Source organism: Pezoporus occidentalis, unplaced genomic scaffold, assembly GCF_034315485.1.
Source record: "Pezoporus occidentalis ecotype Australia unplaced genomic scaffold, CSIRO_AGI_Poc_V1 ctg65, whole genome shotgun sequence".
Classification (NCBI taxonomy): Eukaryota; Metazoa; Chordata; class Aves; order Psittaciformes; family Psittacidae; genus Pezoporus; species Pezoporus occidentalis.
The window spans coordinates 720,910-739,946 of record NW_026915998.1 but is presented as its reverse complement, the minus strand read 5'-3'; the positions used below and the strand labels follow the sequence as shown (position 1 = coordinate 739,946).

Sequence of the window (19,037 nt, the reverse complement as noted above, 5' to 3'; positions counted from 1 at the left end):
ACTGGTGACTACACCCAAGCCCCTTGCCCTGCTGAGACGTAAGGAGCGTGGGGCTCTCTGCCCATGTCCTGGTGCCAGCCAAACCAAGTCTCCCAGCCAGAGCAGCACCGCAGTTATCCATGCCTTAGGCACCCATTTGTCACCCTGAGGTGATTTCTGCTCCTGCTAGGGAAGGAAAGCACCCAGAGCCCATTATACAGCTTCTCCAGGAAAAGACAGGACCAGCACCACACTGGGGAACCGGATGAATGTGCCATTAGAAGAGAACAAAACACCCAGGCTGGGTACACATTGGGTGACCAGGGAAGGCTGCAGGCTGGGAGCAGTGAGCCATTGAGAATGTGTTGTCCATGGCATTAATTTCACACCTGATTAAAGGCCTCACAATGTTTGTTTTGGGACAGCCTGTCACCGTGTCCACCCCAGGGCTCTCCTCTCCTTGAACACAGGGAGGCTCCTATTTGTTTTGCTGCTTTCCTTGGACACAGCCAAGAGACTGTGTCTGCTGCCTCTTTCACTGCTCAGAGGATTAAAACATGGAAAGGGGAACTGGCATATCCCTAAACGAAAGGCACAGAGGCCTTGAATCTTTCCCAAGGAACAGTTTGCTCCCCAGTGCTCATTAAGCATTTAAGCAACCAGTGCAGAGCAGAAGCGCAGAGCAGCACTAGCACGCTGGCTGCAGAGCCCTCTGCGCTCAGCAACCCCGTTTCACACCTTGGCTCCTGCAAAAACATCCCAGTCCTAGGGTAAAAGGGAGAGGAGGATGTCCAGAGCCAGCTGGGTTGGCTGGGAGCCTTGGGAGAGGGGACAGAAGGCAGGAGGGAATTAGATGGGGAATGGAGGTGCCTCCTGTGTGGTGCTCTCTGATTAAAAGCAGTGTCAGAGAGCAGCTGCCTTTGCCCTGATGGATCTCAGAGCCATTATCCTGTCTTTGCTGGCTGAGATGCTGAGCATGTGACACCCCCAAACCTGCCCCTAAGCTGCTATCAACCCGTGCCCCAGAGCCCCTCAATCCCTCTGTGCCTGCTGGAGGGGAGCTGGAGCAAGTTGCTTAAAGCCCACCACAAATCTGTGCCCACCTGAAGCTTCTGCCCCTCCTGGTGCTGCAGGATCTCCTGCCTCTGGGGTGAAGAGCAAAGCATGTTCCTTCACTCACTGCCTTCCCTCCAACCCACTCCCAACACAGCACAAAACTGTTCACCCCCAAATGTTTTCTAGAGGTTGAATCACGCAGCCCTTCGGAATGGTGCTGTCTGCATGCGAATGCACTACAGGGTTTATCAGGCAGGATTAAATATATACAAGTGACAATGCAGGGGTTGAGCAGCAGAGAGGGGTCTGGATCCAGGCTGTGTGGACTGGCACAGCTCTCCTCCAGGTCTGGATCCAGGCAGATTAGCAGCAGGTCAGAGTCCAGCCCCATGGGAACAGCTTGACAAGGGCTCAGAGACAGCAGAGGGAAAGGGAATAACGGTATTACACTTTCCCCCTGTCAGCATCCCCAATCTCTGCTGCGTGTGCCTCTCCTAGGAGCAGAGCCTGGCACTGTGATGGGGACAGCTTCGGGGCAGGGACAGGGGAAGGCAATGCCAGTCCCAGCGCTGGGCACTACACCTGGCTGCTGCCCACAGCCTGGTTGTAGTGTGCTCCCTGCAGCCCGGCACTGGATGCCAGCCTCCAGGAGCCTGTTCCTGCTGGCTGGAATCTTTGCTCTCTATAGAAAAACAACCTCACACTCCTTTTTAAGGAGCACGGGGAGAAACCTGTGCTTGTCACTCCCCAAAATCCCGTCCGGGATGCAGCACTGTGCCCGGGGGTCCCCTGGGCACAGCCAGGCTCTGCTTTTACAGCTCCGGCTCCATCCCCCTGACCCTGTGGCAACAAATCAGCGCTGCCTTCGCTTTCCCGATGGGATGGACGCTCGCAGCCTGCGTTTTCTCTGAGCTGATTTCCAGCATGGCCTCGCTCCTCGCCGCGCTGGCTGCCTGCAGAGCTGCAGGGCGGGCAGGAGGGCTGCCCATCAGGGAGCCACGCTGACGCATCAGCTCCACCGGCCTCCCCACGGGCTTCGTTAGCACGGCCCCAGTGCCCTGCTGACTGCAGCCAAGGCTTGTGGATGGTTATTGAGAGCCCGTGCTCGTGGCCACCTGCAGAACCAGCCCCATGGCCACTCCATCCATCCTCCTCGAGGATGCAGGCACGGATGCAGGAATGCCCTGTGAGTGCCTCAGTTTCCCCAGAGGGCAGAGAGGATGCGGCTGGCTCCCCTCCTCCTGCGGTGTCAGGTCCGCTTAGCTCGGACAGCCTCTGGATGAGAAACTGTCACACAGTGTGCGCTGGCTCCTCGCCCCACGGCTCCACATCCTGCCCTGCACCTCCCAGCACCGCAGCCCCATAATGGCAATGGTAATCAGAGGAGACTTCTCCCAGCTCCTGGTGCTAGGAGAGCTGATGAATGGGGATGAAGGCTCCTGCACGCTGCCTCACAGCTAAGTGCTTGCTGCCTACAGCCACTTGTCTTCTCCCCTGCTCTGGACAAGGTGCCCCAGGCTCGGCTTCACAGAGCCAGCCCTCGGTCATCGTGCCTCCCCACAGCAAACTCAACACGGAGCTCTGGAAATCCTCCTCTGCCTTTCCACCGAGAAGAAGGCAGCGCAGCCCTGAGCCCCTCACCTGCCCTGGGGGTACCATGCTCTTCTCCTCCACTGAGATCCTCCTCTGTGAACCCCTGCAGCAACGGCTTTGTACGACAGCTCCTAGCCATTACCAAACTGTAGTTAATACAAACAAACGAGATAGGGCAGCCACGGAAGGGTGAGCAGAAATCTGCCGGAATCATTAATTCTGTGTTTTTCTCTTTTCTTCATACTATTAATTTCCTAGAAAGCTAATCAAAGACTGCCTTAGGACCAGAGGTGACTGCGGCTGGGCCGGGTGGCCCCAGGGGAGAGAGCAAAGGCAGGCAAGCAGCCCAGCCCTGTCTATGCTGCCCTGGTTAACAAGCAGCTCTCCTCCTTCTACCTCAGTTTCCCCCTCCCTGGCAGCCACTGCAGCTTCCCACATCACACAGACACGACTATCCATCTTGCCTTCTCCAAGGAGCTTACCTGCCCCTACCGAGGGCTGCCCATCCGCTGAGCCTCTGGGAAACGCCACCGAAGGGGTCCCAGAGAGGGGGCTGAGCCCCAGCCTGGCTGTGGGCCGGCCCTGGGCTGCGGCCCTGAAACGAGCACCGCCAGGCCGGGCAGAGGGAGGAAGGAGCCAGGGTCTGGCTCTTCCCCTGGCACTCGGACGAGCAGTACCTCCGGAGCATCCCTCTGCCCCGGCACAGCCCTCGACACAGCACATCGCTGGTCCCAGCACATTCCTTGTCCCGGGAAGCATCCCTGAGCCTTTCAGGTCTTCTGATCCCAGCACATCCTTGGTCCCCGGAGCATCCCTCAGCACTGCACATCCCCTAATCCCAGCACATCCTTGCACATCCCCTAATCCCAGCACATCCTTCCACATCCCTAACCCCCAGCGGGTCCCTCGATCCCATCGCCCCTCCGCACCCCCGACCCGGGGCGCGCCCCTGCCCCTCGCACCTCCCTCCCTGCGCAGCACCGGGACAGAGCCGCCCCGCACGGAGGAGCCCCGGGATGGGACGTGGGGCTCCAGGGCAGCCCCGACGGGGCGGCAGAGCTCCCCGAGCGCTGGGGAGGAGGCGGCCAGGGCGGAGAGGAGCCCCCCGCCGCCGCGCACCGCCTCCTCCCCGCCGCGGCGGGCGAGGCTCCGCCCGGCTCCCGGGGCCCGCAGCCGGCCGGCACCCACCCTGCGGCGGGCTCCCGCTCGCCCGGACTATGAGGAGCGGGACCAGGCGGGGGGCGGCGGCAGCGGCAGCGGCCCCGGTGCGGCGGGAGCGGGAGCCGGGGAGCCGCCGCCGCCGGCCGGGTCATGCCCGTGTGCCCGGGACGGCGGGGCTGCGGGCTGCGGCGGGATGGGCGCACTCCGGGCCGGCGCCCTCGCCTTCCTCCTCCTCCTCCTCCTCAGCTGCTTCCTGCCCCGGCGCGGCCCGCTCAGGTGAGCGCACGGCGCGGGGGCTCGGCGCTGCGCGTCCCGCGGGGTGCCCCCCACTCGCGGGCCGTGGGGCTGCGGGGACGCTGCTCTCCGCACCGCTCCCGCGGCACCCAGACCCTCATCCCCTCCCAGGGGAGCCACGTTTCCCCGCCGGGACCCGGCCATCATCCCCTCTCGGAGACAGCTCTCCTGCGGGACCCGGGCGTCCCCTCCCAGACCCCACAAACCCGATCCGGACCTCTCTTCAGGGGCTGCTTCCCGCAGCCAGAACCCTCCCAGTCCCCATCCGGACCTCCCCGCAAGCTGCCGGAGCTCCCCCATATCCCTGGGACCCTGACCCAGCACCCCAGGGACCCACCAGACCTTCCCCCTCCAGCCCCAGCCAGGCTCTGTCTGTCCCCAGCAGCCCCGGCCGCGGTGCTGGGTCCCCGCTGATGCCCCTGACCCCAAGCTGGGGACCTTTGCGACGGTGGGAGAAGGGGTGATCCCAGCCAGCTGATGTCCCAGGCAGCTCCTTCTCCAGTGCTGCAAAGTCCCTATGATGCCCAGACCCCCTACTGGATTAGGGTGTTTGGGGGGGCTCAGGACAATCCGTGACCCATTCCCTGTGTCACCCAGGCCAGGGGATGCCCCACATCCCATGGGTGCAGGAACAACTCTTGGCCCACTTGGATGGAATATCCAAAGCTCCCAGGTCCCTTTTTCCCAATCTGGCCATGTTGGGTGCTACCTGGGGCAAGGTGGGATGCAGGGAAGCGGGGGCCAGGCAGGGAGGGGTTGGGGGGCTGCAGCGTTCCAGGGCTGAGCCCTCTCCCTGCCTCCATCCTCCCCCACTACCCAGACAGAGCGGCTGGAGCAGTGAGGGGGAGAACAGCGGCGTCTTTGGTGGGGAGGGGGAAACGGTACCAAAATGTCCTGGTTTCACGTGTGGGGCTGCTTGTCTCGGGGTGGCATTTTTAGCCGGATGCGAGTGTTTCCCAACCCCACTATCCCCTCACTCCACAAAGTGCTGAGCTCCAGGGCCACATTAGTGGCAGAGTCCCCTCGGGGTCAGGACCCAGGGCTGTGCCCAGGGGCTCTGTGTCTGAATGGCCCTGCCAGTGACACCGCTGGAGGTGGCTGCACTGGGGTGTTCCCGCACCCCTGCAGTCCTCAATGTGCGAGCATCGTAGGGGCTGCAGCTCAGCTGAGCCTCCTCAAAGAGCCTTCCTCCCACATGCTCCAGGGGAGAGCCCTCATCTTCCTTTCCAACGGAGGAGGAAACCCGCACAGATGTGTGGCAGGCAGAGGTCTGACTTAACTCCTTGCTCTCCTGGCCTCTCACAGCCCTCCTCCCAAAGGTGCACCTTCCTAATGCAGGTCCTGGAGGGCAAATTTCTCCTGCCAGGGCCAGCATCAGGTTCTCCCTGCCGCCTATCTCCAATTAAGGGAAAACATGCCTGGCTGGATCATTTGGAGATGGTCCCTGTGGCCATTTCTGGCTGGCAAAGGATGCACATAAGCCCCTCCAGGATGAGCCCTGCTCCCCTGAGAGGAAGTAGGAAGAGGTGTGTTGGTAGGAACAAGGAGGTAGGAAGAAGGAGCCCAGGGGGTCCCAGCTCCCAGCATCATCCTCTTGCTTGAGATAATGGGGTTGCAGCTCCAAACAGGAGTAGGACCCACCTGGGCATGGCCCTGGTGGGGTTATGAAGCAGTGTGCAGCAGCACCAGCAGCGTGCTCAAAGCTCCCTCTGTGTCTGAGGTCTCTGGCTAGTTCCTCTCCATCACAGCCATATGCCTGGCAATGTGGTGAGCGAGTGTCTCTCGCATTGTTCCTTGGAATGATCATTATAGACTGATAGAAGGAGAGAAGTTGGCAGGCTGAGATGTGTGCATGAAAACAGCCCCCCAGGGTCAGTTTAAATAAGTCTCCATCATCTTTGGGAGCGCTGCATCGGAGAGATTTTGTCAGTTCCATACCATGGCCAGTGCAGAGGTGGGCTTTGCTGCTCCACTCCTGCCACATCCTCTTGCCTACTGGCAAGGTGTCACAGCCCAGCTGTGCTCCTGGGCACCTCCTCACTCATTCCAGGCCAGCCCATGGTTGTGTCCTCAGGCCCTCCAAACAACGGGTCCCTGCCAGGCAGGGTACGGATGTTTGCTCAGCAGCTCAAGCCAGGGCTGGTGATTGAACCCAGGGGAACCATCCACACTTTGCACCTCCAGCACAGGCACAGAGCCTGGCTGCCGGGCACAAGGCCACTGCCTGCTGTGCCCTGTCCCCACCACAGCCCTGGAGCTGAGAGGAACCTGTCCCCAAACACCCTATCAGGGGACACAGCGGGTAGGGGGACAGGAAAAACACAGGCATGTGGCACTCAGGCTGTGACAGAGAGGGGATAACAGTGGGAGCAGGTCCTGGGTCAGCACACTGATGGCACTGGAGTGGATGCGATGTGGGCACAGCCGCTTCCCTGGGCGCTGGCACTGCAGGGTGCTGAGATGTGCCTGCAGACAGCTCCCCTGCCTCCTCTGCCCCGCAGGCTGGTCTCAGGGCGGGAGGAAATCAAAGCTGCTTCCCGAGGCTCACCCCAGCCCATGTCACCTTCTGATTTCCTGGACAAGCTTATGGGACGAACGTCAGGGTATGATGCCCGGATTCGACCCAACTTCAAAGGTAAGGGAAGGACATGAGGCTCCCAAACCTGGCAGAGACCCACACTTAAGGCTGCCCAAAACCAGGGAATAGGCAAGTGTTGGTAGGACCCTGACCCCCATCCCTCCATCCCAACACCCTCCCTGTGTGCAATCCCAGTGCCCTGCATGTGCCCGCTGTGCGTGGGTATAGTGGGGTTCACACCAACACCCTGTGGGGGGCCCTCAGCAGGCAGGGGATGCTCGTGTGCATCCATTCACACAGTGCACGCAGGAGGGGGTGCTCTGCCCTGTACGTCTCCATGGCCAGCAGCAAGAGGAGGCTTCACCCTGTTTTTCAGGTCCACCCGTCAACGTGACCTGCAACATCTTCATCAACAGCTTCGGCTCCGTCACCGAGACCACCATGGTGAGGGCTTTGCTGGCACAAGGGGGCTCCTGTCCCAGTGGTTCTGACAGTGGGGGGAGCACAGGTCCTGGTGACCAAGCCTGTGGCTGTGTTTACAGGGGTCCTGCGAGCCCTGGCACCCCAGTGGGGACACAGCAAATGGCTGTGGCTTTTCCAGGATCACTCAACCAGAGCCGGGCTTTGTGGGCCCCACTCCTGTGCCTGAGCTGGGTCACAGTGTGGCAGGCTCAGCGGGTGCCATACAACCCAAGCGATCTCTGTGTCCCCATCATCCCAGCCTCCCCGTGTGCATGAGGAAGCCTCAGGGCTGGAAATTCCCTCTTGGTGATGCTGCAAAGCCTTAATGCCATAAACTGCCACATCAGCCCCCTGCAGAGCCCTGCAACAAACACTGCAGGCAGCAGCTGCTGGTCCTCCTCCTCCTCCTCCCAGCGCTCTGTCTTTCATGTCAATAGCATGGGAAGGCTCCTGACCTGCCCCTGCCCGCCCGTGGTTAGTGCCAGGCAGGCAGCTCCTGCAGGGCTGAGGCCCCTCCACCTCCTTCTCCATCCCACCTTCCCCTTCCATCTCCTCCTCCTCGAGCCCTATGAGGTGCTCACAGCTGACGTGGTGCCCCCCGCCCCAGGACTACCGGGTGAACGTGTTCCTGCGGCAGCAGTGGAACGACCCCCGCCTGGCTTACCGCGAGTACCCAGACGACTCCCTGGACCTCGACCCCTCCATGCTCGACTCCATCTGGAAGCCAGACTTGTTCTTTGCCAACGAGAAAGGGGCCAATTTCCACGAGGTCACCACCGACAACAAGCTGCTGCGCATCTTCAAGAACGGCAACGTGCTCTACAGCATCAGGTAGGACCCTGCTCCTCCGGTGCGGTGCCTGGGCAGGGAGGTGAAGCTTCCCTTTCATTCCCCCTGCCAACTGGCCCAGCCCCCAGCAACCCCCTCATTTTCTCTGCCTCCTCCAGGCTGACTCTGATCCTGTCCTGCCCCATGGACCTCAAGAATTTTCCCATGGACATCCAGACATGCACCATGCAGCTGGAGAGCTGTGAGTACCTGGGGGGGGTCAAGCTTTGCTTTGCCCCCTCCATCACCTTCCATCCCATCCATCCGAGGGAGGTGAACAGGAAGGAATGATCATTCAGGGTGGGGATGAGCAGGGTGCCTCTTCCACCATGTCCCATGGCTCCTTCCATTCCCGCCAGTTGGCTACACCATGAATGACCTCATCTTCAAGTGGTTGGAGGAGCAGGAGGCCGTGCAGGTGGCAGAGGGCTTGACGCTTCCGCAGTTTATCCTCAGGGATGAGAAGGACCTGGGCTATTGCACCAAGTACTACAACACAGGTAGGGGGCCTCAGGGACCTGCTGCCACCCTTTCGCCATGTCCCAAGGGTCCCTCTCACCCATCAGGCTGCCATTCCTATAGGCAAGTTCACCTGCATCGAGGTGAAGTTCCACCTGGAGAGACAGATGGGTTACTACCTGATCCAGATGTACATCCCCAGCCTGCTCATCGTCATCCTCTCCTGGGTCTCCTTCTGGATCAACATGGATGCGGCACCGGCCCGGGTGGGCTTGGGCATCACCACTGTGCTCACCATGACCACACAGAGCGCTGGCTCCCGCGCCTCCCTGCCCAAGGTCAGTGCCGGCTCCATGCTGGGCTCTTGAGCTGCAGCCTGACCAGGGAACATGGGCTGCCCTCAGCGTCCCAAGGGCAGCATTCCCTTGGGGATGGCTGGCTCCATAGCCTGGACAGCTACGCAGTGAGCAGGAACATGGTGCTGCTCGGCTGGGCAAGCTCTGACCCGTGTGTCCTACCTAAGAGGGCCTCTGTGTCCCTTGCAGCGGGGTGAAGTGGGGAGGGACAAAACGAGGCAGGGGGCAGCAGGTCCCTGAGCCCCATCACATCCCCGCAGGTCTCCTATGTGAAGGCCATTGACATCTGGATGGCCATTTGCCTGCTCTTTGTCTTCGCTGCCCTGTTGGAGTACGCAGCTGTCAACTTCGTCTCCCGCCAGCACAAGGAGTTCATGCGCCTGCGCCGGCGCCAGCGGCGCCAGAGAATGGTGAGTCCTTCCCACCATGGACATCTGCCCATCCTCAGCCACTGAGGGGACAGCCTGGGGCTGCAGGGACCGTTTAGCACAGGACAGGGCTGTGTCCCACTGCCCAGGGCTTGCAGCCAGCCCCTCTGGCACAACAGGGACCCAGGGGCATCGCAGTGCTTCTGCCTGCCTGAGCAGCACAGTGCAGAGCACCCATGGGTGCCCCAGCACAAACACACCCATGGTGCCATCCTCCTCCTGCCAGCACATCCTTGGGTTCTGCTTCTCTAAAGAAGCAGAACAATTAGCTGCAAGGGTGGGTGAAACAGCCTTTCCCCTTACCTGCAGCATCAATGCTGGGCTCCTCACTGTGGTGAGGGTGATGAAGCATCAAGGGGACCTGGCAGCGTCCAGGGACAGGGTCTGGGCTGCAGAAGGGAATGCAGCAGGTCCTGGAGAGGAAGGGTTCCACGCTGCAGGACAACCCTCTCCTCCATCAGCCCATCAGGGGAAGACACGTGGCTCCCCCACTCTCATTTCCTCACCATAACCACACCATGAGGCACCAGACCTCCGTGGAAAACACAAGTACACACACACCACATGGGCTCGCAGCGTCCTGTGCAGCCAAACCCCTTCAGCACATGCTAAAGATGGATCCCAGTGTCTGGGCAGGCCTGACACACAGAGCACCCATCTCCACCCCCCATCCCCATCCCGGTGCCCTAAGCCCCTGTCCCCGGGGCCGGGGCAGAGCCGTGGGTCACCCATTGTCCTGTTTCTGTTTGGTGCTCACTGTGGGACACCAAAAGGTCCTGAGCAGCGGCACGGGCAGCCTGGAGTCCCTGCGGCAGGCGAGCGGCCGGCACGGCGGCGAGCACACCTACACGACGCTCTCACAGCTCTCCAGCTCCCGGGTAAAGCACAAGCCCCCAGCAGCGCCCCACAGGGCAGAGCACCCCCAGCCAGCCTCACCCCCGTTACCCAAAGCAGCTCCCTGCAGGAGCTGGTCCCAGCGGCTTGGAAGAAGCAGGGCAGTGATTTATTTGCCGAGCGCGTGTGCCCATAGGATGGAGCTGCTGCTCCCTGGGCTGAAAACAGGTTTGAGAGTGGTGGGAACAGGTTTGAGCTGTGGAGGCACCCCCATGCTGGGCCTCAGTTTGCCTTTCCATAAAGCAGGAGCAGCACAGCTCCCTTTGCAGAGGGGCAAGTGATGCTGGGGCAGACTGATGGCTGCTCCTGGGCTGTGCTCATCTCTAGCAGGGTGAGGACTCTGCCTGGCCTGGCACAGGCAGGTTTGAGACACTTGGCTGTCCCAGGCCTCCTCTCCACCACCCATAGCCCTTGGATGCCAGGAGAGGCTTCCCAGCTTTCAGTAGCATATTCCCTTACTCCTTGCCTTTCACAGCCCCTGAGCATGGCTACCAGAGATGAGCACCCACCAGCCAGGGCAGGGAAGTGGGGAGCTCTGCTGAGCCCAGGAACCATGTGCTGGCTTAAACCAGACCAAAGCGCAGCTGCCCTGGGGTGTAGCACCGCAGGGATGCACCAGGAGCGTCCAGAGATGCTGCACAGACCCCACAAAGCCGGGCTCGGGAAGTTCCTTGCACCCAGCCCCAATAAGCACAGCGGGGCTGCCCCAGCCCAGGGGGGACCCATATGGGAGGAGCAGCACTCTCAGTCTGGATCTCCTCCCCCGGATGCCCTGCTGTCTGTCTGTGCCGAGGGAATAGCTGCAGCCTCCTCACCGCGTTCCCCAGGGCGGCTGCAAGCGCTTAGCCTAGGGCAGGAGACTAAAACCCTGCTGCAAATGCGAGCTAATCTCAGCAATTTGAGCTGGTGCTGCTCTTCCCACCGAGAGATCTTGCTTAGCTGGTGGATTGCTGAGTTAAATAAAGATGCCAGAGCGCACGCTCTCCGCATGACAGCCCCCTTGCCGGCTGAGCGCCTGCGGGGGCTGAGCGCAGCGAGGAGGCTCAGTGCCCCTCCGGATGGCATTGGGGATCCAGCACCAGGGCTGTGCACGGCCAAGGCATGAGGCACGGAGCCAGCCTGCAGCACTCCCTAAGAGCAGGGACCCACCGCAACCACATACGGCACCAGTAGGGAGGGGAGGCGGGTGAGACATAGACCAAATGAGTGCCCCGGGGGCTCGGCGAGAAGAGAGGGAATGAAGGCTTGTACGTGCTGGTCCCTTGCCTAATCTTTGCGCACACAGCTTCCCCCGAGGATAAACGAGTGTGATGAGGAAAGGGGCTGTCAGCGGGGAGGAGCGTGGCCGGTACCCGAGGGGCTGCGAGGGCAGCGGGGCTGTGCTGTGAGTGATGGCCCACGGGTGAGGGCGGGCACCCGGCTCTCATGGCATTCGTGGAGGCTTGATCATGGGCATGCAGCCCCGTGGGCATGGTGTCCTCCCTGCAGCACCCACCAGCTTAGAGCAGGGGTGGGGTGAGCAATAGCAGAGAGAGCAGCAAGCAGTCCAGCTCTCTCATCCTTCCTCCTCTGCTGCACCGGGCAGCTCCTGCCAAGCTCCTACAGGGAGAAACATGTTCTGGGACCTTGGATTGACTGAGGGGCCCTGCAAGCCCTGGTGGCAGCCAGGCTCCTGCATCCCTGCCCAGCTGTGCTCCAGCAAGCTGCCTGCCCACTTCTGTTCACCAGCACAAGCACGCTTGCACCCTGCTGTCACAGCACTGCCCGCACCCCCAAGCTCCCAGCACCCCAGTGCACTCTGTACTCTTATGCCCTGCACCCCCATGTATCCAAACCACTCCTTCCAGTTTACCTCTGTTCCTGGAGCTGCCGGAGAGCCGGGCTTCCCAAGGCCTCTAGCCAGGGCTGGGAAGAGGCTGTGGCGATCAGTGTGGGGATGCCAGGGTTGGGGTTACCCTTGGATGCACCCTTAAAACACATGTCGGATGAGCAGCACGCACACTGCTGCCTGCCTCTGCCTGCAGCCTGCTGGCCCCATGCTTTCAGACATCCCTGTTCAGTTTGGGATGCCTGCAATAGCACCTAACCTTGTGCTGTGCACTTCCATGATTGTATTGCCCAGCGGGTGGGTGCATAGGACATGCAGCCACAAGCTCCTGCTCACCCTGCAGCACCGGCACCCACAGGGTGACAGCCTTTCCCTTCTCCAGGAGGAAGAGCTCGTCCGTGAGAGCCGCTTTTACTTGCGAGGCTATGGGCTGAGCCACTGCCTGCAGCCGAAGGATGGGGCTGGGGAGGGCCCCGGCATCTACAGCCCCCCCCCAGCCGGGATGCTGCTGCGGGAAGGGGAGAGCCTCCCCCGGCGCTACATCGACCGGGCCAAGCGCATCGACACCATCTCCAGAGCTGTCTTCCCCTTCACCTTCCTGGTCTTCAATATCTTCTACTGGGTCGTCTACAAAGTGCTGCGCTCAGAGGACATCCACTCTGTGCCCTGAGGGCTGGAAAAGCAGGACTGCCTCTTGGTCTGCCCCCTCAGTGCGCGTGGGTGCCATGAGCTCAGCCAGAACCATGTTTCCCTCTGTCCTGGAGCAGTGGCACAGCCAGGCTGGGCCTCAGAGCCTGAACATATGGCAGCCCCCATGTCCCTTTGGATGCTGGGGCACTGAGGAGGTGGGGACAGCAACCCCAGGTTTGAAAAAGGAACCCTTCCTGCCTCCTGCATGGCATCAACTCTGGGCACCCAGGGATGCTGTGCTGCTGGGGAGCCTCAGGTACCCAGGGATGCTGTGCTGCTGGGGAGCCTCAGGTACCCAGGGATGCTGTGCTGCTGGGGAGCCTCAGGTACCCAGGGATGCTGTGCTGCTGGGGAGCCTCAGGTACCCAGGGATGCTGTGCTGCTGGGGTGCCTCAGGTACCCAGGGATGCTGTGCTGCTGGGGAGCCTCAGGTACCCAGGGATGCTGTGGTGTTCAGGAGCCTCAGGTACCCAGGGATGCTGTGCTGCTATGGTACAAGGGAGCTCCTGGTACTCCGGGATTCTGCACAGCTGGTGATCAGCAAACACCACCTTCCAATCAAACACCCCCCACCTCTTCCATGTCAGGCTGCTGCTTCTCCAGGCTGCATCACTGGGCCATGGGCCACAAGCAGCCAGATGAGAAGCTGCAGTTCCCTATGGGTTGCAGGTAAAAGCAAGCAGCACCCCTGCCTGCACCTGGACTGTGTGTGGTGCTGGCTATGGCCCCATAGCCCCCAGTCCATCAACAGACAGGCCCCCAGCCAGCTCCAGCACACAGCAATGCAGTGGGTCAGGGATGCTTCCTTCCCTGCAGAGTCCAAGGCTGCCAATGGCTGTGGCAGGGCTGTGGCAGGGACACTGAGCAGGAGGCTCCGTTTCTGCTGGGAAAACACCAGCCCTGGGGCAGCAGTAGGGGAGCCTGAGGTCTCGCTGATGGTGAAGGGGCACAGATGGCCGTTGCAGCTGCTGATGGGTACCACTTGGCACCAGAGAGCTGGCACTGCACTGCCTGCAGGGTAGGGCCCACCGCCCATCTGATGATGGGATGAAAGTAATGGGGGTAGCTGCAGCAGTGCCTCTGGAGGAATAGTGAGTGGTGGCACCCCCAGACCGCTGCATTCCCGCAGCCCCACGGTGCCAGCAGAGAGCCTGAGGTGAAAACTGCTCCGTTCCCCTGCTTCCTCTACACACTGGTGCTCGGGTGCAGCATTCCCTGGGCAAGTTCGCCCCTGCTGCTCCTCCACTGGAGAGGAGAGCATCTGAAACCTCGACAAGACAAGCTCAGCAAGGCTGCCAGCCCTCCAGACCTGGATATCCTTCATGCTTAGCAGGAAATAAAAGCAGTAGGTGATGTTTATGTAGGTCCTACAGACAGAAATGTGTTGATGCTCTCCTTTGCCCCTGCTCACAGCCAGCCTGGGCAGACCCGCATCCCGGCAGGGTCTGTCCCTCCACGGCCCCAAGTGCAGGAGAGGGCCCAGGGTCTTGCAGGCAGGTCAGCATGGAAATGGGATTCACCCTTTTCCTTGGAGACTGTACTATGGCATGGCAAGGGCCCCAGTGACCTACCTGTGATGGCAAAAGGGGCTCTGTGGGGCAGGGGGACATGGGTAGGAGGCCAGCACTGCTTGCAGAAGCCATACCTGGACAGAAACCCCCACCACGGCCATTAGGGACCCCGCTCCTCGGGCAGGCATCACCCTCTCCCTGCATGACTTCAGGGAGCAAAGGCTCCCCCCCCTCACTCCCTCAACCCCTCAGTCCCAGCTGCATGCACCCATTTCACAGACAGGACAAGCAGAGGAGAACCAGCCCAGGCCATGCCCAGAACCCACCAGGATGGGCTGAGCCAGCTCCATCCATCCCATTGCCACCGCTGTGCATGCCGTCATGGGGGTCACCGTGGGGCTGCACTGTGTGTCCGGGCCAGGCTTTCGAGCCTTGGTTTTGGGGAGAGGCCCCATTTGGAGGTGGAGGAAGGGGTGCACCTCTTGTCCTTGGCTCACTCAGCCCTGGCCCCCCGAGGCAGTGCTGAGCAGAGGTGCCAGCGGGCACCCAGCACTCGCAAGCACTGGCAGCCCATCCACCCTCCAGCAGCGGTGGGTTTTTAAACAGCATCAACCTTCCTACGTACAGACATGAATAAATAAAGCCTTTCTGGGATTTTCAGTGGTGTGCTGGGGGTTTGTGTCTGCCAAGGACCCCGCGGCCAGCTCCAGCATCCCTCACATGTGGGGGGGATGCAGGGATGAAGGCACAACAGCCCTGTGGGGACAGCCCTGCAGTTACACCCAGATGTTGTTATTACACCCAGCTACCCTCGCCTCCACACGTGTCCTTTCTGACATGGTGGTGACTGTCGGGTTTTATCTCACTCATAGGAGATGCCACAGAGGTGGGCAGGAGCCCCCCATGAATTCCTACTCCCAAACCCCATCACTTCACCCCCCAGCGCCAGCTCTGTGGGGTGCTTCCGCAGCTCTTTTCACCCTGACCAGGGGACAGGACCCACAACGGGGCAGATGTGGGGCTGGAAGGGGGGCTCCAGCTCCACACTGGAGCTCAGACACCCGGACATGGGCGAGCACCCCAAGGGCTGAACCTCCCTGCACGGCCCCTTAGTGCCAGCCCGCTGGGCAGGCGCCAGCCTTACAGCGCTGCCAGCTGTGCTGGGGGGGTTGGGGGGCTTATGCCAGCCCCACAGTGCCCCCAGTGCCACCCGGGGCCGGCGCTGTTGTCCCCAGCTGGCGCAGGGGCAGGCAGAGCCCGCAGCTGAGGGCTGCGCTCCCGAGCAAGCATCAATCTCCCTCTGTCCTCCCAGCCAAGCGGCTCTGTTGGTACCTCGCAGCCCTGTCGCCCGCCTGGGCTCTGCTGGGGCAAGGAGGAGAGAAAGCAAGGTGCACCCATGGTGGTGTTCTCTAAATGGGACAAATCAACCCCCCCCCCCCCCATGAGGTCTGGGTGCTGCACCCACCCCAGACATCGAGAGGATGCAGCTGAGAGGACCAGCGTGGTGTGCCCAGTTTCTGCACTCTCTGCTCGCCTTTCTCTTCCTTACCAAACAGGTCTGGGCAGCCTGCATCTGTTTGGAGATAAGTGCTGGGGTCTGCCCTAAGCCACCTGGCTCTGGGAATTGGCACCTCCTGGGAAATGGAAGTGGTAGAACACCCTTTCCTTAAGATAAAGCCCCTCGGTAGGGCTGCCAGTGCCCTCCAGCACACAGCTCCAGCAGATCCCTGCGGAGAGCAGCTGTGCCCAGGCTGGAGGTGCTGAGCCCCAAGCCCTCCTGCAGGTCACAGCAAGGCCAGAGGCCAACTCAGGTAGTTCTGTCCCCTACCTTTGGATGGATTTGACTTTCCATTTCCTGCCAGAGGCTGTGCACTTGGGGACACATCCCAGCCACCATGGGAAGCAGCTGTGGGCATGGGACCAACACCCCTGGCCAGGTTAATGGCTGGTTTAAATAGAAGTTAATGGAGTTCCAGCAGGGTAACGGGACTCCCAGACAGTAAAATGAGCATCATCAGCTTCCTGACAGCAGCATGCCCAGTGCTGGGTGGCCACAGGCACACACACAGGTTTGGGCAGCATGGCCCCTCATCAGCCCCAAGGGCTCCCTGGGGCACCTGCATGGGGCCAAGGAATCACAGATTGGTTTGGGTCGAAAGGGACCTTAGAGCTCCCCCAGCTCCAACCCTGCCATGAGCAGGGACACCTTCCACTAGAGCAGCTTGCTCCAAGCCCTGTCCAGCCTGGCCTCGAACACTGATGTCAGCCAGGCTCCCCTGCCAACCACAGAGGGTTTGATCCTGCTGGAGCCAAGCTCTGCTGCTGTGCTTGGAGGCACGGCAATGCCAAACCTTTCCCCTCCCTCAGCAGGGGCTCCAGCCCTGTCCGCAATCCACCCCATCCACATGGACCGATGCCTGCTGATGCTGTGTGGGACAGCAGGTTTGGAGCCCAGCGAGTTCCCTGCAGCAAGAAGAGCAGCAGGTTACCAGGGCTCTGAGCACCCCATGCCCTTCACACACTGCCCAGGTTTGGGTTTTCTAAAGGCAAACACCAAGCTCCAAAGTCAGCAACGAGTCCTGAGCGAGCCAGGGACAGTGAGTAGCAAGTGAAGCACCAGGAGCTGCACTGGCAGCGTGTGCCGCTGCAAGCCGGTCATGCCATAAAGCATGGGGCCCTCACAGGACCTTGGAGACGCTGTGGGTCAGGATCCATCCACCACAGGGAAGGTGCAGGTGTGGGGCACTCACACAGTGCGGCTGTGCCGGCCCCGAGCCCTCAGCACAGCTTTGCCAGTGCTGTCCCCTGGGCAGAGGAGCCCCAGGAGCCAAAGGGCACTTTGCCCCAGCACAGCCCTGCCACCTAAGCAGGAGCATCACCGCAGCCCATCACCTCCACCAGCGCCCTGCTAAACCCCACAGCCACATCCACGCCCCTGGCATTGCTCTGGGGCCAGCCTGCACATACACAGGCCATGGGGCACCCCACGTGCTCCCCAGCCCAGCGGGTGTTCGTGAGACAGGTACCTCCATGGGCAGGCAGGACCCCTGGGAAGGGGCAGTGAGGGAAGGCTGGAAGGTGGAAACCAGCAGGGATCAGCCCTGCAGTGCTCCTAAACTGTGGGATAGGGGAATATGGGAAAACTGCATGGCTCTGGGCTGTGGTTTTACACAAGAAAAAACAAAGCATTGAGGTTTTCCAGCCCCAGAGTGGCTTGTTTTGGCCGACTCGGAGAAGCCTCTGCGCTTCAGCCCCTCAAGGGGCAGGGGGAGGACCCCAACACTGAAACAAGGAGCAATTATCAAACCACGGGCTCTGAAGAGCTTTTGTCCCCTGGCGGCTGCAGCGCAGGGATCGGAGGACACCTAGCGAAGTGCCTCGATGGCCTCACACACCAGCGGCACCCAGAGGCCAAAGATGGGGCAGCCCCGGCCCTGCAGCGGCCGCATCCTGCTCCCATCTTCCTGCTGGGGCAGGAACCGCGATGAGAGCTCCAGTAGGGCTGCAGGGGCTGATCCAGCCCTGGGGGAGATCCACAGGGGTGAAGAATCAGCTCCTTTCCCATTTTCCATTGCCCTGGCAGTGAGAGCCTCCATGCTCCCAATAGGCCACACGTGCTGCTGCTGTGTGAATCCTACAAACACAAGCATTAAATCTGGGGCTCATCTCAGAAACGCTGACGGGGATGCAGGTGCCCCTTACAGCTTCCCGAGTCCTGCTGACACCAGCACTGCCCAGTCCCAGAGGTTCACATCTCAACTCCCAGTCAAGCTGATTGTACCGGTGCAAATAGGGCAATGCCCAGTTACTATGATTTGCGTGAAGAGAGACCATAGTCTTTGAGTGCAAAGATCTGCATGGGCACAGGCACCCCAGGCAGATGTGCTGAATCCCACCCTGCAGGGATCCCACAAGCAGGCAGAGCAGCAGCAAACAGCCTGGCCATACCCATTACCCCATGCATCAGCCTCTTGCCAGTGCTGGATAGCTTCAGTTTGACCCTTGTATCCCTGCAAGAGGAGATCCAAGCTTTGCAGAGACCCCATTCCCCTTCATTACCTCCCAATTTACAGCACCATAAACCACCCTGAGCTCATGGCAGAGACCCCTCCAGCCCCTCAGTGCAGCCGGAGCACTGGAGAGCCCTGTGCTCTGACACCTCCCTCAGCCAGGCTGCTGTCTGCAAAAACACTGTGACACCAAAGCCTTCCTCCTCCACTGGTGCTGGACAAGCTGCCATGGTTAGCTCAAGGTAGGAGGCAAAGCAAGGAAGACGAACCCAGCAGTGTGTCTCGGAGGGGTGAAGGCAGTTTGGGGGCAGCAGTGCCTACCACGCACACTAAGAAGAAACAGTTTATATCTTTATTATGTGTACACCCATTATAATTCCACGGAACGCCCACTCAATACTTGTTACCCGCTGTGTATGGTAATCGGGGTAGATAAAACTGTGCTGCAGGCAGGGTGAATTTTGAGGAGTGGTCTCTGGAGGTCATAGATGGTCGTTTGGGGAGAAATACCCCCACTCATTGTATCCTCTGATGGAAACGCATTAGTTAAGGACATCGGGATGTGTGTTTAGTCCTGCCAATTAACAACACGTTCTCACTTGGTCTAATTTACAACCCCGAGTGGCCCCCCCAGTTGTTTTCTTCTGCAGCCATTTACCAGTTTCTCCGTCCAAGTCCATGTGCAGTGAAACACCGATGCAATTCGGTACCAACCGAAACCGGATTTAACCCAGCACCACCGCACTGCGCCGGGCACCGGAGCAGCACTTCACCTTCCTCATGTGACCGCCACTCCACATGACTCCCGGATAGGGGGCGGGCCGCGGTGCGACGCGCTCCCCCGTGATTGGCGGGAAGGCGGCGGGCGCAGCGGGGCGATTGGCTGTCGGGATAGCGCGTCACCGCGGTG

The 19,037-nt window shown here is 60.8% G+C and overlaps 1 protein-coding gene across 2 annotated transcripts; it reads left to right on the top strand.

Annotated features, from left to right (window-relative positions):
* The first annotated feature begins 3,907 nt into the window (after nucleotides 1-3,907).
* On the top strand, nucleotides 3,908-14,777 carry LOC134175065 (glycine receptor subunit alpha-4). 2 transcript variants are annotated; one of them, XM_062640521.1, is made up of 10 exons: nucleotides 3,908-4,065; nucleotides 6,585-6,718; nucleotides 7,038-7,105; nucleotides 7,731-7,954; nucleotides 8,071-8,153; nucleotides 8,311-8,451; nucleotides 8,534-8,748; nucleotides 9,027-9,176; nucleotides 9,968-10,072; nucleotides 12,299-14,777. In XM_062640521.1, the coding sequence occupies exons 1-10, from the start codon at nucleotides 3,983-3,985 to the stop codon at nucleotides 12,584-12,586; spliced, it is 1,491 nt and encodes a 496-aa protein (XP_062496505.1). In that variant the 5' UTR covers nucleotides 3,908-3,982; the 3' UTR covers nucleotides 12,587-14,777. The 2 variants fall into 2 exon arrangements, with proteins under 2 accessions (XP_062496505.1, XP_062496506.1); XM_062640522.1 differs by lacking the exon at nucleotides 9,968-10,072 and having other exon boundaries at nucleotides 3,909-4,065.
* The last annotated feature ends 4,260 nt before the right edge of the window (nucleotides 14,778-19,037 follow it).

Bases quoted from the DNA above. Each gene is read 5' to 3' on its own strand.
- LOC134175065 (XM_062640521.1), top strand. From the start codon at position 3,983: ATGGGCGCACTCCGGGCCGGCGCCCTCGCCTTCCTCCTCCTCCTCCTC. The intron at 4,066-6,584 runs GTGAGCGCACGG...TCTGCCCCGCAG, and splicing joins CCCCGGCGCGGCCCGCTCAG to GCTGGTCTCAGGGCGGGAGG. The intron at 6,719-7,037 runs GTAAGGGAAGGA...CCTGTTTTTCAG, and splicing joins GATTCGACCCAACTTCAAAG to GTCCACCCGTCAACGTGACC.